The 20,741-nt window shown below is 43.4% G+C and overlaps 2 protein-coding genes across 4 annotated transcripts in view; one reads left to right on the top strand and one right to left on the bottom strand.

Moving 5' to 3' along the window:
- Window positions 1–272: 272 nt before the first annotated feature.
- On the bottom strand, window positions 273–19,416 carry pex2 (peroxisomal biogenesis factor 2). 2 transcript variants are annotated; one of them, XM_041861628.2, is made up of 3 exons: window positions 19,183–19,416; window positions 1,668–2,161; window positions 273–1,414 (listed from the first exon to the last, which is right to left on the bottom strand). In XM_041861628.2, exons 1-3 carry the CDS (start codon window positions 19,184–19,186, stop codon window positions 929–931), a joined length of 984 nt encoding a protein of 327 aa, XP_041717562.1. In that variant the 5' UTR covers window positions 19,187–19,416; the 3' UTR covers window positions 273–928. The 2 variants fall into 2 exon arrangements, with proteins under 2 accessions (XP_041717562.1, XP_041717561.1); XM_041861627.2 differs by lacking the exon at window positions 19,183–19,416 and adding an exon at window positions 6,089–6,374.
- A 175-nt stretch (window positions 19,417–19,591) lies between these two features.
- LOC121549761 (golgin subfamily A member 6-like protein 22) overlaps window positions 19,592–20,741 on the top strand; it is a 126,637-nt gene continuing 125,487 nt past the window's right edge. Inside the window, exon 1 of one of the 2 annotated variants that reach the window (XM_041861626.2) lies at window positions 19,592–20,156. In XM_041861626.2, the coding sequence (XP_041717560.1) occupies window positions 19,908–20,156 (249 nt within the window). In that variant the 5' untranslated portion in view covers window positions 19,592–19,907. The remainder of the gene's footprint in view (window positions 20,157–20,741) is intronic. The other variant, XM_041861624.2, reaches the window with a different exon arrangement.

Below are 20,741 nucleotides of genomic sequence, written 5' to 3'. Positions count from 1 at the left end.
AGGAGAGATGGAGAGAGTAGAGGGAGAGAAGGATAGATAGAGAGAGCAGAGGGAGAGAAGGACAGAGGAGAGATGGAGAGAGCATGGGGAGAGAAGGAGAGATGGAGAGAGCAGAGGGAGAGGAGAGATGGAGAGAGTAGAGGGAGAGAAGGATAGATGGAGAGAGAAGGAGATATGGAGAGAGAGCAGAGGGAGAGAAGTGTATATGTTATAACTTTGCTTAATTTCCCTCTTCACTAAAACAAGAAACACCAATTATATGGGGGCATTATTTGGGCATTCATTAAATTGATTACATTTTAATGAACATAATTTAGGCACAAATACAAACAGATGCAAATTTCGTTAGCGGTGATGAGCAACAGAAATTCATCCATTATTTATTAGTCCCGTCAGTCAAGTTTTTGCATTTTTCATCAGAACAAATATTCCCATTTGAACAGAACAGAGCAGCGCAAGGCCAATTTGGGGCAGAATCAACACGTTCCTTCATCAAATATATGCTCTGTGTTTCTCCACAGTCACTCAGAGCTGTGTGAACAAACAGGCCTGTCCAAAGTCTAACAGTAGGAACGGAGGGGCAACAGGAGCAGGGTGGTCAGTGTGTGTGTGCTCACATACATTATACATGGACATACAACAGACTGAATCAGTCATCATCATCTTGTCTTTCCTGTGCATCTTCCACATTCACCCAGAGTATCATAAGTAAAGAAACCTTGCTCAGTTAAAGGGTCCCTCTGAAACCTGTGTGTGTGTATTTCTGAATGTCTGTCTGTGTTTGTGTGTGTGCATGTGGAAATGTCCATTTTTCTATAGACACTGTGTATTGAAGTCCATTCACTGTGACCTTGAGTGTCACCAAAAGCTCACTTTACAAGTTAACACGTGTTGTGTGTGTGTGTTCCCGTGACCGGATGTGACGTCATCATCTAGCGTGGATGTCCGTCATCTCGATCTGCAGTTTGACAGGCTCTGCCTCCCCGACCTCCACGCCACACTTAGGACATGTCAAGTAGGCGTAGGCGATGGAGTGACTCTTGATGCAGTAGTAACAGAACACATGACCACAACCTACCATGTGAGGCATGGTAGGCCACTCCCCACACAGACCACACTCCTTCCATACCGCTGAGCCCTCTCTCACCCCCTCCTCCCCACCCTCACCCACTCCCAGGGGGGAGAGCAGTGAATACATGGTTGTCTTGATCTTCCTCACGTTGACTAGAGGCAGAAGGAAGATGAGGAACTCAGCGAAGCCGTGCCACAGCAGCTCTCTATTCATGTACTGGAAGGCTACATCTCGGACCGCCTGGGGCTTACTGAACACCGCACGGATACCCAGGATCCTCTCTGTCAGAGACGGGTGGCGCCCCTTCCTCAGGAACACCAGGAAGTTGATCAGATTGGCTACCTGGGGAGATAGCAGCGGGATGAGGAACAGCTAGCCCAGGGTTTCCTAAACTTGGTGGTCAGGACTCCAAGCGGTGCACGTTTTGGTTTTTGCCCTAGCACTACACAGCTGATTCAAATAATCAACTAATTTGAATCAGCTGTGTAGTGTTAGGGCAAAAACCAAAACGTGCACTCCTTGGGGTCCCGAGGACCGAGTTTGGAAAACGCTGAGCTAGCCAATCAAAACTCAGAACTGTAATTTATGACCCTACCTGGGTAAAGCCGGTGATCAGAGAGAGAGCTCGACGCAGTCCCAGACGCAGACCTCCATCGGCCGGGGGACTGCCGCCCATCCCCAACCCCAGGGAGAGGAGCAGGCTGTGGGATCGCTCCGTCAGCCAGCGGGGGCCGATGGTCAGCAGGGCCAGGCCCAGCCTCTGTCTCCTGCTCAGGGCCCTGTAGCGCTGGGATAGTGACAGAGTGTTGTGGTAGCGGAGGTTCATCATAGACTGGCCCACCGTAGCACTGTTGGGGTAGACTGTGAACCTCCAGAGCAGGAGCTGAAGCAGGGCCTTGAGTTCAGGCTCCACGGGGGTGAGCAGGCCTGGGCGGAAGTGTTGGAAACACTGGGAGAACTGGTTCCACACCAGCTGGTCCAGAGCAGAGTCCAGCTCAAAGGCATCCAGCTGGTTGATCCTCAGGACAGGAGTCTGGGGGTCTGGACCTGAACCTCCCTCTGGTGGGGGCTGGGCTCCTCTGGTGGAAGCTGGAAAAGAAGAAGAGGAAGATGAGAATGAAATTGTACTTGTAGGCTACATCACATGCAGTATGCAATACAAGGATTTATCAAAGGTGCTCCACAGTAACATAGGCCTAAATCCCCAAAGAAAGAGCAAGCAGAGACGGCAGTGGCAAGAATAAACTGTCTTGGAAGGACGAAACACTGAGAGGGACCAGACTTAAAGGAATACTTTGACATTTTGGCAATGAAGCTGACTGAGGAAGTACAGTAGATAACAGGCTTCATTGCCAAAATCTCAAAGGATAAGTTTGCTTTTTTACAACAAAATCTAAATGTTTGTAAAAGGCATCTTATAGAAAGGTCCAGACACGTTTTTTGTGATTTCACTTGTTTTTGAGAAATGTACCGCAACCAGCGATTTAATTTCCTCATCCTCATTGTGTAGTACGGGGGTTCTGAAAAAACATGAACAAATGCTCCAAAACCACACAAATACGTCCTTTTAGAAACTGAAACGCTCTCAGTATAGTGATACAGGTCTTTAGAAGTTGTACACATGAAAATGTCATTTCAAACTTTATCTGCAACGTTATATTCCATTTTGTGTGACTTGAGCCATTTCCCCTATCCAGCTTTTCCATTCTCTGTTTAGCCTGCTGCTACAGGTAACTGCCAAAATAAAGGAAACACCAACATAAAGTGTCTTAATAGGGCGTTGGGCCACCACGTGCTGCCAGAACAGCTTCAAAGCACCTTGGCATAGATTCTACAAGTGTCTGGAACTTCCTGTGTGGAAGCACCTGCTTTCAATATACTTTGTATGCCTCAGTTACTCAAGTGTTTCCTTTATTTTGGCAGTTACCTGTAGAACGGATAGAGATGTATCGCTCGAGTCGCAACAAAATGGAATATAACATTGCAGATAAAGTTCATGTGTACAACATGTAAAGACCTACATCACTATATTGACAGCGTTTCAGTTTCTAAAAGGAAGTATTTGGGTGTTTTTGGAGCTTTTGTTCATGTTGTTTTTCAGAGCCCCCATACTGCCATAACGAGGATGAGGAAATGAGTCGCTGGTTGGGGTTAGATTTCTCAAAAACAAGTGAAATTGCAAAAAAAAAAGTGTCTGGACCCTTCTATAACATGCCGTTTACATAAACAAATGTAGATTTGGTTGTAAAAAAAGCTACATTCTCCTTTAAGATGAGGAGTCCATCCTGTTATGCATTTTTATAGTGGAGCTGAAAATCACTTTTCACATGTAAAACCCATCCTAAATGTGGCCTTTGAGCGTTGCGATGCGGAGGCACATGGGGTCTTAAGATGCACATGGACACACACACACACACAGGGTCTTAGCCGAGATGGGGGTGTGCAGAAAAATCACATCAACAGGGATTAGCCTAATGGCGCAGTCTCGGCTACACCGTAACCATCCGCCAATATGGAACTACTTTACTCCCCGGTGGACTCTATATGAGATGGCACCACTGTGACGTCTGGATGATTCCTCACTGCGTGTGTCTGTGTGAGCCCATGTTTCTATCGTTCTAGGTTTATCTCTCTCTATCCCCCCCACCCCAAATGAAATGGTTTAGAAATGAAAGGCTGAAGGAGAGAAAAAGAGAGAGACCATTCCTACAGAGACCTTTGTGCTGTGGTGAACAGGATTTGTTACGTGGCTTTAAGAGATTTCAGCTCTGGAATGGAAATATGGCAGCTTTGACTGAAGGGGTCAGTTGTGACATTTAGACCGAGTTACATTCTAATAAGCAGCACTGCGGTGCTTAGAGTTTATTTTGGTCCATAATAACATCCAGCATTCATGATGTTTCAATAGACTTGAGATGATACAGTACCACCCAGTTACATTTAGAAATGAACGAAATAGGTGACATTTTCAAGGAAATAAGTAATTCATGTTTAATTTAATTCATGACACTATTTACAAGTGCGGCATACTATGTCTATGATATGAAGTTAGAATTAGAAATGAATTAGAAAAGTAGCCTAAAACTTAAAAGATAAGTAGGTTAATATCAAATACTTTACATAAAGATTCTAATATAGATATATATATATATATATATATATATATATATATACACATACAGTGGGGGAAAAAAGTATTTAGTCAGCCACCAATTGTGCAAGTTCTCCCACTTAAAAAGATGAGAGAGGCCTGTAATTTTCATCATAGGTACACGTCAACTATGACAGACAAATTGAGAAAAAAAAAAGAAAATCACATTGTAGGATTTTTAATGAATTTATTTGCAAATTATGGTGGAAAATAAGTATTTGGTCACCTACAAACAAGCAAGATTTCTGGCTCTCACAGACCTGTAACTTCTTCTTTAAGAGGCTCCTCTGTCCTCCACTCGTTACCTGTATTAATGGCACCTGTTTGAACTTGTTATCAGTATAAAAGACACCTGTCCACAACCTCAAACAGTCACACTCCAAACTCCACTATGGCCAAGACCAAAGAGCTGTCAAAGGACACCAGAAACAAAATTGTAGACCTGCACCAGGCTGGGAAGACTGAATCTGCAATAGGTAAGCTGCTTGGTTTGAAGAAATCAACTGTGGGAGCAATTATTAGGAAATGGAAGACATACAATACCACTGATAATCTCCCTCGATCTGGGGCTCCACGCAAGATCTCACCCCGTGGGGTCAAAATGATCACAAGAACGGTGAGCAAAAATCCCAGAACCACACGGGGGGACCTAGTGAATGACCTGCAGAGAGCTGGGACCAAAGTAACAAAGCCTACCATCAGTAACACACTACGCCGCCAGGGACTCAAATCCTCCAGTGCCAGACGTGTGGCCCTGCTTAAGCCAGTACATGTCCAGGCCCGTCTGAAGTTTGCTAGAGTGCATTTGGATGATCCAGAAGAGGATTGGGAGAATGTCATATGGTCAGATGAAACCAAAATATAACTTTTTGGTAAAAACTCAACTCGTCGTGTTTGGAGGACAAAGAATGCTGAGTTGTATCCAAAGAACACCATACCTACTGTGAAGCATGGAGGTGGAAACATCATGCTTTGGGGCTGTTTTTCTGCAACGGGACCAGGACGACTGATCCGTGTAAAGGAAAGAATGAATGGGGCCATGTATCGTGAGATTTTGAGTGAAAACCTCCTTCCATCAGCAAGGGCATTGAAGATAAAACGTGGCTGGGTCTTTCAGCATGACAATGATCCCAAACACACCGCCCGGGCAACGAAGGAGTGGCTTCGTAAGAATCATTTCAAGGTCCTGGAGTGGCCTAGCCAGTCTCCAGATCTCAACCCCATAGAAAATCTTTGGAGGGAGTTGAAAGTCCGTGTTGCTGGCGACAGCCCCAAAACATCACTGCTCTAGAGGAGATCTGCATGGAGGAATGGGCCAAAATACCAGCAACAGTGTGTGAAAACCTTGTGAAGACTTACAGAAAACGTTTGACCTGTGTCATTGCCAACAAAGGGTATATAACAAAGTATTGAGAAACTTTTGTTATTGACCAAATACTTATTTACCACCATAATTTGCAAATAAATTCATTAAAAATCCTACAATGTGATTTTCTGGAATTTTTTTTCTCATTTTGTCTGAGACAGTTGACGTGTACCGATGATGAAAATTACAGGCCTCTCTCATCTTTTTAAGTGGGAGAACTTGCACAATTGGTGGCTGACTAAATACTTTTCCCCCCCACTGTATATAGCCTCATTTGTTATGTCACATTATTTAGGTGACTTAGCTAAGCATAATTGGTCCTTGGTAAGTAATAATACATTTAATTTGTATAGCGCTTTTCATTAGAGTTATCTCAAAGCTTTACTGAGAAAATAAGTAAGTAGTAGCCTCACATTTGCATGCACTGTCTGCCTCAGTGTGGGCGTATGCGCATGCCTGTGTGTGTGTGTGTCAATCAGGTAGGCAGGCAGGGGCATACCTAGATAATCCATCGGTCCACAGCGTCATACAGCCACACAGTGCCAAGTGTGAGAAATATCCCCCCTCTCTCTCTCCATCCCTCCCTCTCAGGAGAATCCCCTGGCCTGGTACTCCCTTCAACACTGTTATTGAGCAGTTGACAAGTTATGAATGAATATGTTTTATTTGGGAACACAGTATTGACAGCCGGCTATCAATAGTACTGTGGCTATTGTCAGGGGCCTGTCAATATTAATGTAATTATGATGTAAGGGGATGAGAGAGATGTTAGAGTCAGGCCACTGTAACGTCTTCTAGAACACACACACACACACACACACACACACACACACACACACATCAATAGCAGGATTACTATTGACAGCTACCCTCAGACTCTCAGCTATATGCCAAATACATAACAGCCTGACACTTCAGTCAATACTCTCTGCCTATAAAAATTAAGTAGTGAAATTTACAGGGCTTTCACCACAGAACTGGAAATCTATGGCTCTTATGTAATGGTCAAAAGTCGCCGATCAATGGGTGGTGGTTAGGCCTATTGTAAATAAAGGACATACACTTAGAGGCACAAAAGAGCACACACACACACACACAAATTATGTTCAAGCATTGACCAGGAGCCATCGACTTCATAATGGATCAACACAGGGAGAATGCCCTCTCCTGGAGCTGGTGAGTGAGTAGAGTGAGAGTGAGAACGAGAGTGAGTGAGTGAGTGAGTGAGAGACTGACTGAGCGTGGGTTATTGCCTAAAGTTATCTACTATAGGCCTAGTTCTGAAATCAATACAAAACAAGTAAAAAGCTAGTAGCCTACACATTTCATGGGGTAAATGATTTTGAAATTCTATATTTACGATTGTTTCAAACTGCAGCATTTTGGGGATATTTAGGAGGCCAAATGAATCACTACTAGGACAATGTCAATACACAACATATGGGCATACTGCCACAACAACAAAAACAACACTAGCACAAATAGTTTATATGGAGCAAATACCACTCCTGCAACATTACAAATAATAGGATAAAAACATGAGCGCTCCGTGGCATCCAAGCTGTAGTCTGCTGCTCAAATCAGGGCTTATGACAACTGGTGCAAAGTGACGAATGAGTGACGGATAAGATTGTGGCATATCAACTGTCACCGCCACCACTAGGCATCATCCTGTCAGCTACGACCTACTGATGGAAAAAGGGATAGGGTAAAAAAGAAGACAAAGAAACGAGTGAAAACAGATAAGCACAAACTGCTCGACGACAACACCCTGACCTTGAGTCTGTCTGGCCGTCACAACTGGACAGGACAGAACATTCCTGAAGCAAACGTAGCAGCTCAGCTCAAAGCAAGGCTATAAGGAATCAAGGGAATTTGGGAGGGTGGCTAGACTGTCATCTTGACCTTCGGTTTAGACATAGTGCTAGGGATGGCACCATTAGGGCAAGTGATAAAGAGGGAAGGGGGGTGGGTGTCTTTGATCCCCAAAGGACAGGACAGGATACATCTATTGAGCAGTGATATACATTTACATTACATTTGAGTCATTTAGCAGACGCTCTTATCCAGAGCGACTTACAGTTAGTGAATGCATACATGTTTTATTTTTATTTATTTATTTTTTTCATACTGGCCCCCCGTGGGAAACGAACCCACATCCCTGCCGGCCAAACCCTCCCCTACGTTGGACGACGCTGGACCAATTGTGCGCCGCCCATGGTCGATATTATCCCTATCTTTGTAAGGGGCATTTCTGATCACTGAGACATAATTATCTATATGCTTCCTTCAGATATAAAATGTCTAATATAAGTATGGGCCTATGCATGGCTTTGTATATAAGCAATTTATTATGCATTAAACTCCTGGCTTAGACTCTCGTACACAAATACCAAGGCAGTTAGCTTTGCTTGTTAGCCTACATTCTCCAAACTAAAATATAAACTGTTACAATTGGCTCTCGTACTGTGTGGAATATGCCTTTGGCTCTCACCCTACATTTCTCCTCTCATGTAAATTAATTTGTGTAAAAGGTCTGGAGAATGTAACCTTCCATTCTAAGCACTCAAACCTCTTTTATTCCTCTCTTTATTGCCTTTCTCTCTCTGGCCAGAGTGCTAGGCCTACTAATGTTTTCTTAATGAAAATGAATGAGAATGTCACTTTTGGAACTTTTAAAAAGTGATGTCATGGCCATTACAGGTATGCTAAGACAAGCCAGGCGGTAAGAGGACTAATTGTTATGAGTCTGTTTCATAAAAAATGGATGTGTATAAATGCACAAGAGTGGTCCTAGACCCTGGCTCCCTCTCTCTCGGTGTGTGTGTGTGTGTGTGTTGCACTCTATTGCTTTATCAGGACTTCCCTAATCACCTAAGACTAGGGTTGCAAAATTCCTGGAACTTTCAATAAATTCCCTGGATTTCCAGAAATTCTGGTTGGAGGATCCCAGATTTCCTGCTTATTCCCTCCTGATTCTGGGAAACCTCCAACTGGGATTTCGGGAAAACCAGGGAATTTATTTTAAGTTTCATGAATTTTGCAACCCTCTACCTAAGACCATACAGAGCCAGAGGGCGAGGGAGGCCTAGTTAATGCCCCAAAAGAAAGTATATACACAGTGGGGAAAAAAAGTATTTAATCAGCCACCAATTGTGCAAGTTCTCCCACTTAAAAAGAAAAGAGAGGCATGTAATTTTCATCATAGGTACACGTCAACTATGACAGACAAAATTAGGGGAAAAAAATCCAGAAAATCACATTGTAGGATTTTTAATGAATTTATTTGCAAATTATGGTGGAAAATAAGTATTTGGTCACCTACAAACAAGCAAGATTTCTGGCTCTCACAGACCTGTAACTTCTTCTTTAAGAGGCTCATCTGTCCTCCACTCATTACCTGTATTAATGGCACCTGTTTGAACTTGTTATCAGTATAAAAGACACCTGTCCACAACCTCAAACAGTCACACTCCAAACTCCACTATGGCCAAGACCAAAGAGCTGTCAAAAGACACCAGAAACAAAATTGTAGACCTGCACCAGGCTGGGAAGACTGAATCTGCAATAGGTAAGCAGCTCGATTTGAAGAAATCAACTGTGGGAGCAATTATTAGGAAATGGAAGACATACAAGACCACTGATAATCTCCCTCGATCTGGGGCTCCACGCAAGATCTCACCCCGTGGGGTCAAAATGATCACAAGAACGGTGAGCAAAAATCCCAGAACCACACGGGGGACCTAGTGAATGACCTGCAGAGAGCTGGGACCAAAGTAACAAAGCCTACCATCAGTCCACCTTCTACCACTCTAAATTCCAAGCATCTGCCTCTAACCCTAGGAAGCTCTTTGCCACATTTTCCTCCCTCCTGAATCCCCCCCTCCTCTCTCTCTGTGGATGACTTCGTCAACCACTTTGAAAAGAAGGTTGACGACATCCGATCCTCGTTTGTTAAGTCTAATGACACTGCTGGTCCTGCTCACACTGCCCTACCCTATGCTTTGACTTCTTTCTCCCCTCTCTCTCCAGATAAAATCCTGCGACTTGTGACTGCAGGCCGCCCAACAACCTGCCCGCTTGACCCCATCCCCTCCTCCCTTCTCCAGACCATCTCCGGTGACCTTCTCCCCTACCTCACCTCGCTGATCAACTCATCCTTGACCGCTGGCCATGTCCCTTCCGTCTTCAAGAGAGCGAGAGTTGCTCCCCCTTCTCAAAAAACCAACACTCGACCCCACTGATGTCAACAACTACAGACCAGTATCCCTTCTTTCTTTTCTTTCCAAAACTATTGAGCGTGCCGTCTTTAGCCAACTCTCTTGCTATCTCTCTCAGAATGACCTTCTTGATCCAAACCAATCAGGTTTCAGGACTGGTCATTCAACTGAGACTGCTCTTCTCTGTGTCACGGAGACTCTCCGCACTGCTAAAGCTAACTCTCTCTCCTCTGCTCTTGTCCTTCTAGACCTGTCTGCTGCCTTTGATACTGTGAACCATCAGATCCTCCTCTCCACCCTCTCCGAGCTGGGCATCTCCGGCGCGGCTCACTCCTGGATTGCGTCCTACCTGACCGGTCGCTCCTACCAAGTGGCGTGGCGAGAAGCTGTCTCCGCACCACGTGCTCTCACCACTGGTGTCCCCCAGGGCTCAGTTCTAGGCCCTCTCCTTTTCTCCCTATACAGTGATCCCTCGCCACTTCGCGGTTCACTTATCGCGGATTCGCTATTTCGCGGATTTTCATAATGCATTTTTTTTTTTTTGGTGCATTGTGCTCTGCATTCTGATTCGCTAAAAACTCTGCCGTAGAAACAGCTGTGAATCTGGCTAAACAGATTGGAGGAGACGGCTTTAATGACATGAGTCCGGATGACATAAACGCCCTGATTGATGGAGACGCACAGCCGCTGACCGATGCAGAGCTGGCAGAAATGACAAAGCCACAAAGCGACGATGAAAGAGAAGAGGGAGAAGAGGACACGAGAGATGAGGAGGAAGGACTAACGCTTGGTCGCTTAGCAACCATGGTGCGAATGGCCACTGAACTTAAGCGAGTAGCTGAGGAATGGGACCCTTTGATGAGCCGTTCGTTACAGTTCTCCAACGTAATCGATGGTGGCATGTCGGTGTACAAGGATCTTTTTGCAAAGAAGAAAAAAGAGCGACAACAGCTGCCTATCACTATGTTCTTCTCCCGAACAAACACACCTGCACCGCGGGCTTCAGAAGAAGAGAACACTGCAGAGCGCAGTCAGGATGCAGCGGCCCAGTCTGAAGAGCAGTGAAACGGCCTACACGTGAGTCACTGTATTTGTATACATGTAATAGTTGCTAATTGTAAAAAAAAAAAAGTTTTCTATTTCGCGGATTTCACTTATCGCGGGTCATTTTCGGAACGTAACCCCCGCGATAAACGAGGGATTACTGTACACCAAGTCACTTGGCTCTGTCATATCCTCACATGGCCTTTCCTATCATTGCTACGCTGACGATACACAACTAATCTTCTCCTTTCCCCCTTCTGATAACCAGGTGGCGAATCGCATCTCTGCATGTCTGGCAGACATATCAGTATGGATGACGGATCACCACCTCAAGCTGAACCCTGGCAAGACGGAGCTGCTCTTCCTCCCGGGGAAGGACTGCCCGTTCCATGATCTCGCCATCACGGTTGACAACTCCGCTGTGTCCTCCTCCCAGAGTGCGAAGAGCCTAGGCGTGACCCTGGACAACACCCTGTCGTTCTCCGCCAACATCAAGGCGGTGACCCGCTCCTGCAGGTTCATGCTCTACAACATTCGGAGTACGACCCTGCCTTACACAGGAAGCGGCACAGGTCCTAATCCAGGCACTTGTCATCTCCCGTCTGGACTACTGCAACTCGCTGTTGGCTGGCCTCCCTGCCTGTGCCATTAAACCCCTACAACTCATCCAGAATGCCGCAGCCCGTCTGGTGTTCAACCTTCCCAAGTTCTCTCACGTCACCCCCCTCCTCCGCACACTCCACTGGCTTCCAGTTGAAGCTCGCATCCGCTACAAGACCATGGTGCTTGCCTATGGAGCAGTGAGGGGAACGGCACCTCTGTACCTTCAGGCTCTGATCAGTCCCTACACCCAAACGAGGGCATTGCGTTCATCCACCTCTGGCCTGCTGGCTCCCTTCCTCTGCGGAAGCATAGCTCCCGCTCAGCCCAGTCAAAACTGTTCGCTGCTCTGGCACCCCAATGGTGGAACAAGCTCCCCTCACGACGCCAGGACAGCGGAGTCACTCACCACCTTCCGGAGACATTTGAAACCCCACCTCTTTAAGGAATACCTGGGATAGGATAAAGTAATCCTTCTAACCCCCCAAATTGTAAAGTGGTTATCCCACTGGCTATAGGGTGAACGCACCAATTTGTGAGTCGCTCTGGCTAAGAGCGTCTGCTAAATGACGTTAATGTGCCCTTGAGCAAGGCACTTAACCCTAATTGCTCCTGTAAGTCGCTCTGGATAAGAGCGTCTGCTAAATGACTAAAATGTAAAATGTAAATGTAATCAGTAACACACTACGCCGCCAGGGACTCAAATCCTGCAGTGCTAGACGTGTCCCCCTGCTTAAGCCAGTACATGTCCAGGCCTGTCTGAAGTTTGCTAGAGTGCATTTGGATGATCCTGAAGAGGATTGGGAGAATGTCATATGGTCAGATGAAAACAAAATATAACTTTTTGGTAAAAACTCAACTCGTCGTGTTTGGAGGACAAAGAATGCTGAGTTGCATCCAAAGAACACCATACCTACTGTGAAGCATGGGGTGGAAACATCATAATTTGGGGCTGTTTTTCTGCAAAGGGACCAGGACGACTGATCCGTGTAAAGGAAAGAATGAATGGGGCCATGTATCGTGAGATTTTGAGTGAAGACCTCCTTCATCAGCAAGGGCATTGAAGATGAAACGTGGCTGGGTCTTTCAGCATGACAATGATCCCAAACACACCGCCCGGGCAAAGAAGGAGTGGCTTCGTAAGAAGCATTTCAAGGTCCTGAAGTGGCCTAGCCAGTCTCCAGATCTCAACCCCATAGAAAATCTTTGGAGGGAGTTGAAAGTCTGTGTTGCCCAGCGACAGCCCCAAAACATCACTGCTCTAGAGGAGATCTGCATGGAGGAATGGGCCAAAATACCAGCAACAGTGTGTGAAAACCTTGTGAAGACTTTCAGAAAACGTTTACCTGTGTCATTGCCAACAAAGGGTATATAACAAAGTAATGAGAAACTTTTGTTATTGACCAAATACTTATTTTCCACCATAATTTGCAAATAAATTCATAAAAAAATCCTACAATGTGATTTTCTGATTTTTTTTAATATATATATATATATATATATATATATATATATATATATATATATATATATATATATATATATATATATATATATATATATATATATATATATATATATATAGAGTGAGGGAAAAAAGTATTTGATTTCCTGCTGATTTTGTACGTTTGCCCACTGACAAAGAAATGATCAGTCTATAATTTTAATGTTAGGTTTATTTGAACAGTGAGAGACAGAATAACAACAAATAAATCCAGAAAAACGCATGTCAAAAATGTTATTAATTGATTTGCATTTTAATGAGGGAAATAAGTATTTGACCCCCTCTCAATCAGAAATATTTCTGGCTCCCAGGTGTCTTTTATACAGGTAACGAGCTGAGATTAGGAGCACACTCTTAAAGGCAGTGCTCCAAATCTCAGCTTGTTACCTGTATAAAAGACACCTGTCCACAGAAGCAATCAATCAGATTCCAAACTCTCCACCATGGCCAAGACCAAAGAGCTCTCCAAGGATGTCAGGGACAAGATTGTAGACCTACACAAGGCTGGAATGGGCTACAAGACCATCGCCAAGCAGCTTGGCGAGAAGGTCACAACAGTTGGTGCGATTATTCGCAAATGGAAGAAACACAAAAGAACTGTCAATCTCCCTCGGCCTGGGGCTCCATGCAAGATCTCACCTCGTGGAGTTGCAATGATCATGAGAACGGTGAGGAATCAGCCCAGAACTACACGGGAGGATCTTGTCAATGATCTCAAGGAGGCTGGGACCATAGTCACCAAGAAAACAATTGGTAACACACTACGCCGTGAAGGACTGAAATCCTGCAGCGCCCGCAAGCACTTCACCGCATCAAAGGGACGATGGACGGGGCCATGTACCGTCAAATCTTGGGTGAGAACCTCCTTCCCTCAGCCAGGGCATTGAAAATGGGTCGTGATAGTAATTCCAGCATGACAATGACCCAAAACACACGGCCATGGCAACAAAGGAGTGGCTCAAGAAGAAGCACATTAAGGTCCTGGAGTGGCCTAGCCAGTCTCCAGACCTTAATCCCATAGAAAATCTGTGGAGGGAGCTGAAGGTTCGAGTTGCCAAACGTCAGCCTCGAAACCTTAATGACTTGGAGAAGATCTGCAAAGAGGAGTGGAACAAAATCCCTCCTGAGATGTGTGCAAACCTGGTGGCCAACTACAAGAAACGTCTGACCTCTGATTGCCAACAAGGGTTTTGCCACCAAGTACTAAGTCATGTTTTGCAGAGGGGTCAAATACTTATTTCCCTCATTAAAATGCAAATCAATTCATATCATTTTTGACATGCGTTTTTCTGGATTTTTTTGTTGTTATTCTGTCTCTCACTGTTCAAATAAACCTACCATTAAAATTATAGACTGATCATGTCTTTGTCAGTTGGCAAACGTACATAATCAGCAGGGGAACAAATACTTTTTTCCCTCACTGTATATCACTTCTGCCTGACACAAAGATTTGTGCTCTGGTTAATCTGGTTGGCTCAGAACGTAAATTATTTAGGAGAATTAATTGATTTTGTGAGTACGAAGGTGGAAGATGCAAAGCTTGTATGAGTAATAAGTACAGCAGGGTTTGCAGGAAAACAACTTAAAAACGCATGAAACATTTAGGAGGCCAAGGAAGAGCATTGAATGGTGAAGCAAGAACAGTTAATGAATGAGAATGTTAGTTGTGTCTGATGAAGTAATGTGCAACTGCTGTGGCCTAACCTCATGCAAATAAAATGTGTAGCGTTAAGAATATTTGATCAACTAATGCATCACAGAACACATAGGGCCGTAAAACGGTGATGTGCAAACTTTTGTTCTCTCATGTTTTATCAGTTGTACACAGCAATTAAAACGATTGAGCAAATGGAATGCTTAACGTGCTAGAGTGCCAGACAGACCCAGGCTTGTGAAGACCCAAGGGATGTTTCTTTCTCTCTAAAGCGGACAAAGGAATGCTGTAAAAAGATGTGCTCATGTCTGGAACAGTCACTCATTACAGTAAAAACACTTCACAGAAACGGGCTGGCGTGATGAGTAGCCTAACCTTGTCTGAGGCCTGAAGACTTGCATTAGCTCCCCAAGCGAATGGCTAGGCTTTAGCTCATCAGGCTAACAGAGTCTTGAGGCTTTTAGGCTAGACGAACCAAGTTCAAACAGTTTGTCATACACACTACCCCTGCCGGCATTTGAACTTTGGATGCATTACAAACATTCCTACTGAACAACCCTTTTAGCGGATAGGGCCTGAGTGTAGAGAGCTTTTTCAAATTAGTGCTGCAGACAAAGCTGTGTCCATGTTAATGCCTGTTAGAGAAATCTATAGCTGACCTCTTGAGCTCTAGCTGAGATCACACCCCAGTTTAACTTCACAGATTCCCTTAAAAACCCACTCATTATGCTAAGTGTTCTCTCTCTGTCATCTAGTGTAATCATCTGCTCTAGATTCTCTAGATAACAACACTCATTCCTAGTTCTTAATTTGTAAAGTCTACACATATCAGCCATTTAACAAAAAATGCAAAGCTCCTCCATTTTGATAATAAGGCAAGAGCATTACGTGATAATCAGTCAGAGGATTAGGTTGGCACAAGCAAAATGGCAGGCCACAGAGTGACTGTAAAAGAGAGAATGAAAAAAGAGGAATAGAAGAGGATGATGATTGAGGGGAGAGGGATGGAGTTATATTGAAAATCAATAAAATCACACATATATATATATATATATATATCCAGTCAAAAGTTTGGACACACCTACTCATTCAAGGGTTTTTCTTTATTTTTACTATTTTATACATTGTAGAATAATAGTGAAGACATCAAAACTATGAAATAACACATATGGAATCAGGTAGTAACCAAAAAAAGTGTTAAACAAATCTAAATATATTTTAGATTTTTCAAAGTAGCCACCCTTTGCCTTGATGACAGCTTTGCATTCTCTCAACCAGCTTCATGAGGTAGTCACCTGGAATGCTTTTCCAACAGTCTTGAAGGAGTTCCCACATATGCTGAGCACTTGTTGGCTGCTTTTCCTTCACTCTGCGGTCCAACTCATCCCAAACCATCTCAATTGGGTGGAGGTCAGGTGATTGTGGAGGCCAGGTCATCTGATGCAGCACTCCATCACTCTCGTTCTTGGTCCAATAGCCCTTACACAGCCTGGAGGTGTGTTGGGTACTTTTCCTGTTGAAAAACAAATGATAGTCCCACTAAGCGCAAACCAGATGGGATGGCGTATCGCTGCAGAATGCTGAGGTAGCCATGCTGGTTAAGTGTGCCTTGAATTCTACATAAATCACCAACAGTGTCACCAGCAAAGCACCCCCACACCATCACACCTCCTCCTCCATGCTTCACGATGGGAACCACACATGCAGAGATCATCCGTCCACCTACTCTGCGTCTCTCAAAGACACAGCGGTTGGAACCAAAAATCTCAAATTTTGACTCATCAGACCAAAGGACAGATTTCCACCGGGTCTAATGTCCATTGCTCGTGTTTCTTGGTCCAAGCAAGTCTTTTCTTCTTATTGGTGTCCTTTAGTAGTGGTTTCTTTGCAGCAATTCGACCATGAAGGTCTGTGAGGCGCAATCAATTGCCGATTTCTGAGGCTGGTAACTCTAATGAACTTATCCTCTACAGCAGAGGTAACTCTGGGTATTCCGTTCCTGTGGCAGTCCTCATGAAAGCCAGTTTCATCATAGTGCTTGATGGTTTTTGCGACTGCACTTGAAGAAACTTTCAAAGTTCTTGAAATTTTACGGATTAACTGACCTTCATGTCTTAAAGTAATGATGGACTGTCATTTCTCTTTGCTTATTTGAGCTGTTCTTGCCATAATATGGACTTGGTCTTTTACCAAATAGGGCCATCTTCTGTAAACCAACCCTACCTTGTCACTACACAACTGATTGGCTCAAACGCAATAAGAAGGAAAGACATTACACAAATTAACTTTTAACAAGTCACACCTGTTAATTGAAATGCATTCCAGGTGACTACCTCATGAAGCTGGTTGAGAGAATGCCACGAGTGTGCAAAGCTGTCATCAAGGCAAAAGGTGGCTACTTTGAAGAATCTCATATAAAATATATTTTTATTTGTTTAACACTTTTTTGGTTACTACATGATTGCATATGTGTTATTTCATAGTTTTGATGTCTTCACTATTATTCTACAATGTAGAAAATATTACAAATAAAGAAAAACCCTGGAATGAGTAGGTGTGTCCAAACTTTTGACTGGTACTATATATATATATATATATATATATATATATATATATATATATATATATATATATATATATATATATATAACCGTTCAAAAGTTTGGGGTCACTTAGAAATGTCCTTGTTTTCTAAAGAAAAGCAATTTTTTTGTCCATTAAAATAACATAAAATTGATCCGAAATACAGTGTAGACATTGGTAATGTTGTAAATGGCTATTGTAGCTGGAAATGGCTGATTTTATTGGAATATCTACATAGGCATACAGAGGCCCATTATCAGCAACCATCAGTCCTGTGTTCCAATGGCACGTTGTGTTTGCTAATTGCTAATCCAAGTTTATCATTTTAAAAGGCTAATTGATCATTAGAAAACCCTTTTGCAATTATGTTAGCACAGCTGAAAACTGTTGTGCTGATTAAAGAAGCAATAAAACTGCCCTTCTTGAGACTAGTTGAGTATCTGGAGCATCAGCAATTGTGGGTTTCGATTACAGGCTCAAAATGGCCAGAAACAAATCACTTTCTTCTGAAACTCGTCAGTCTATTCTTGTTCTGAGAAATGAAGGCTATTCCATGCGAGAAATTGCCAAGAAACTGAAGATCTCGTACAACGCTGTGTACTACTCCCTTCACAGAACAGCGCAAACTGGCTCTAACCAGAATAGAAAGAGGAGTGGGAGGCCCTGGTGCACAACTGAGCAAGAGGACAAATACATTAGTGTCTAGTTTGAGAAACAGACGCCTCACAGGTCCTCAACTGGCAGCTTCATTAAATAGTACCCACAAAACACAAGTCTCAATGTCAACAGTGAAGAGGCGACTCCGGGATGCTGACCTTCTAGGCAAAGTTGCATAGAAAAAGCCATATCTCAGACTGGCCAATAAAAAGAAAAGATTAGATGATTAGTCTGAGATATGGCTTTTTCTTTGCAACTCTGCCTAGAAAGTCAGCATCCCGGAGTCGCCTCTTCACTGTTGACGTTGAGACTGGTGTTTTTGACGATATATCGTATTATATCTTTTTGACAATATCGCAATATTATTTTTGCGCTAGTTGGCTGTACCAAAACTCCAGTATTTTTCCTTCAGAGCTTGTTCTCCATCTTCTTTTTAAATAGGGAGCCAATTTGTTTTCAGCACTTTTATTTCCATGACTGATCAAAACTCGTTTCTCATAGCTCCCTCTTGTCCCTCTGCAGCAGACATATGGTGAACAATATGTTTGGAACATCGAATCACAATAAAATCACAGTATTGAATGACAATACATATCATATCGACACCTAAGTATCTTGATAATATCTTATCTTGAGGTCCCTGGCAATTCCCAGCCCTAGTCACGATACAACTGCATCTTGCTGTCAAGGTGAAACACTTAATTACAATTTCTAGCAAAAAAATGTAGTGCACATGTGTATTCATTACGTCGATTCTGTTGCAAAACCTCTCCTCTGTTGCAAAACGTTTTGCAACAGAAACCGTTTACTCCAAAGGGGAGACAGTTCGCAACGAAAACGAGAGTTTCTATTGGACAAATTCAGGTAGGGCCCTCCATTTTCCTATATTTACTTCCGGTTGGTTCTTAAACGGTAAACTGTTCTCGTTGCAAGACGTAATGAATACACCCCAGGGCTGTAATCATTAGTCCAAAGAGTAGCGTTTCGCAACGAAAACAATAGTTTATATTGGACAAATTCACGTAGGTCCCCCCTTTCATTCCCAGTGAATACACCCCAGCTTTACCGCTATACTGTCATTTTGATAGTTTGCAGTGGATAGTATTTGAAAGCGTCACAACTGTACATAATGCAACTCAAAGCACGGAAGACATGGCACATGAGTATACATTCCAACGGAGTAGCATATACATTGGCCACTGTTTGCAAAAAGCGTACAACATATCTCGCGCAAATATATCGATTGCCTTTTAAATGTATATGGAATATGCAGCTAATATAACTTGACAATGCATTGTATTTCATATGACAAAAAGGGGACCGATATTTACCCATTGTTTTGCTTGAAATCGACAGTTCGTCACCTCGACATAAAAACAGTTCATTTCCGGGTTGTCAATTCTAACCACTCCTCTGAAAGCGAACGGGCCAATCGCCAAAAATGAGTGCCCAGCAGCAAGCAAGTTTAGCCAATTGCATTAGGTCGCTGATTAAGCGAGGGTAACTAACGTAGTACGCTACAGCGAGGTAAATATGAAAATCACGGCGGGTAACAACCGGGTTAAGCGCGAGGGAAGATACCTCAACCGAACAGTCGGAGATGACGTTACAGCATCTCGATCAATCAACACTGCACATTTGCAGACGGATAGCTGCTTAAGCCAATCGTATCTCTTCAAAGGGCGGGCTACTAGCTATTCCACGTATTCATCAAAACTGGAAACTGATGGTTGTAGTTACCGACCTAACAACCAACTTCTCTACATCCACTTTTACTTTTTAACGATACACATGGAAAATATAATTTATTTTGAAAAACCATGTCTATAAGCCAATGGTGACAGTATATTTTTTAAAATAATTGTACAGCATAGTTTTCGAGACAACAGACAAGTACAAGAAGAGAGCAACTCGGAGTGATTGTGATAACAAACAGCATAAAAACAGTAGCTAGCAAGCTAACGTTAAGTAATTAATACCTGTGAGGCCATTTGAGTAATGTTTTAGCAAGCTAACCGAAAAGACAGTTCAGTTTTCAGTGAGACGAACTAGCAAAATGGATTATAAGAGCAAAAAGTCCACTCTGTCCGGGGAAAAATCACAGGGATCTGGTCATGAAAGTGACAAGCCACAGCAGAAAAACTCGATGTCAAGAGTTGATGCTGGTCATGGTGGTGGGATCATTCACTGCCCTGTTACCAAAAACATGAAACACCTCCTGGATGAGTTCAAGGGGCTGTATGAGGATAGGTTGAGACGCCTACAGTTTGACACCAGAGGGGGCACAAAGGAGGACATTTTACAGGTAGGTGAACCTGGTGAAGTGTCACTTAATCCCACAGCAGGTCATTTTCTATCCTCATGTCTTGAGTAGGGTAATGGCTAGATAGGATACCGTTTATATCAAATTGATGTACATTTTATTTCTTGCATTTTAGCTAACCCTAACCCTTTTCCTAACCTTAACCTAATGCCCTAAATAACCTAAACCTTAACCCCACCCTCTGCAAGGTTGCTGCCAGTTTAAGACCCGTGTGTCCCTCTCTCAACTGCTACAATATATGGCGTTATATCAATTCACATAACACTAAAGCTGGCAACATAGCTAGGTAGCCACTTGGACATGGCCACTCAATTTACTGTATTAGCACTCCCTCCTCTGCATAAGCCTACTCCTTCTCTGTAACCGATTGTGACAAATAGAAAAGATCAAAACAATATCTGCAGTCAGAGAGCACAATGATGATGATCATTGCTAGACAAATGTCAGGGAAGCACAGAGCTGGTTTTATGAAGCCACAGCACTTGTAACAGGTGGTAAATTACATTAGTTGTCCATCTGAGCAGCTGAAACAGAGACGTGGACCAGCAGCCTTGTTTAAAAGCATTC

This window comes from Coregonus clupeaformis, chromosome 34, assembly GCF_020615455.1.
Source record: "Coregonus clupeaformis isolate EN_2021a chromosome 34, ASM2061545v1, whole genome shotgun sequence".
NCBI lineage: Eukaryota > Metazoa > Chordata > Actinopteri > Salmoniformes > Salmonidae > Coregonus > Coregonus clupeaformis.
The sequence above is the reverse complement of the archived record's forward strand: the minus strand, read 5'-3'. Positions and strand labels throughout refer to the sequence as shown.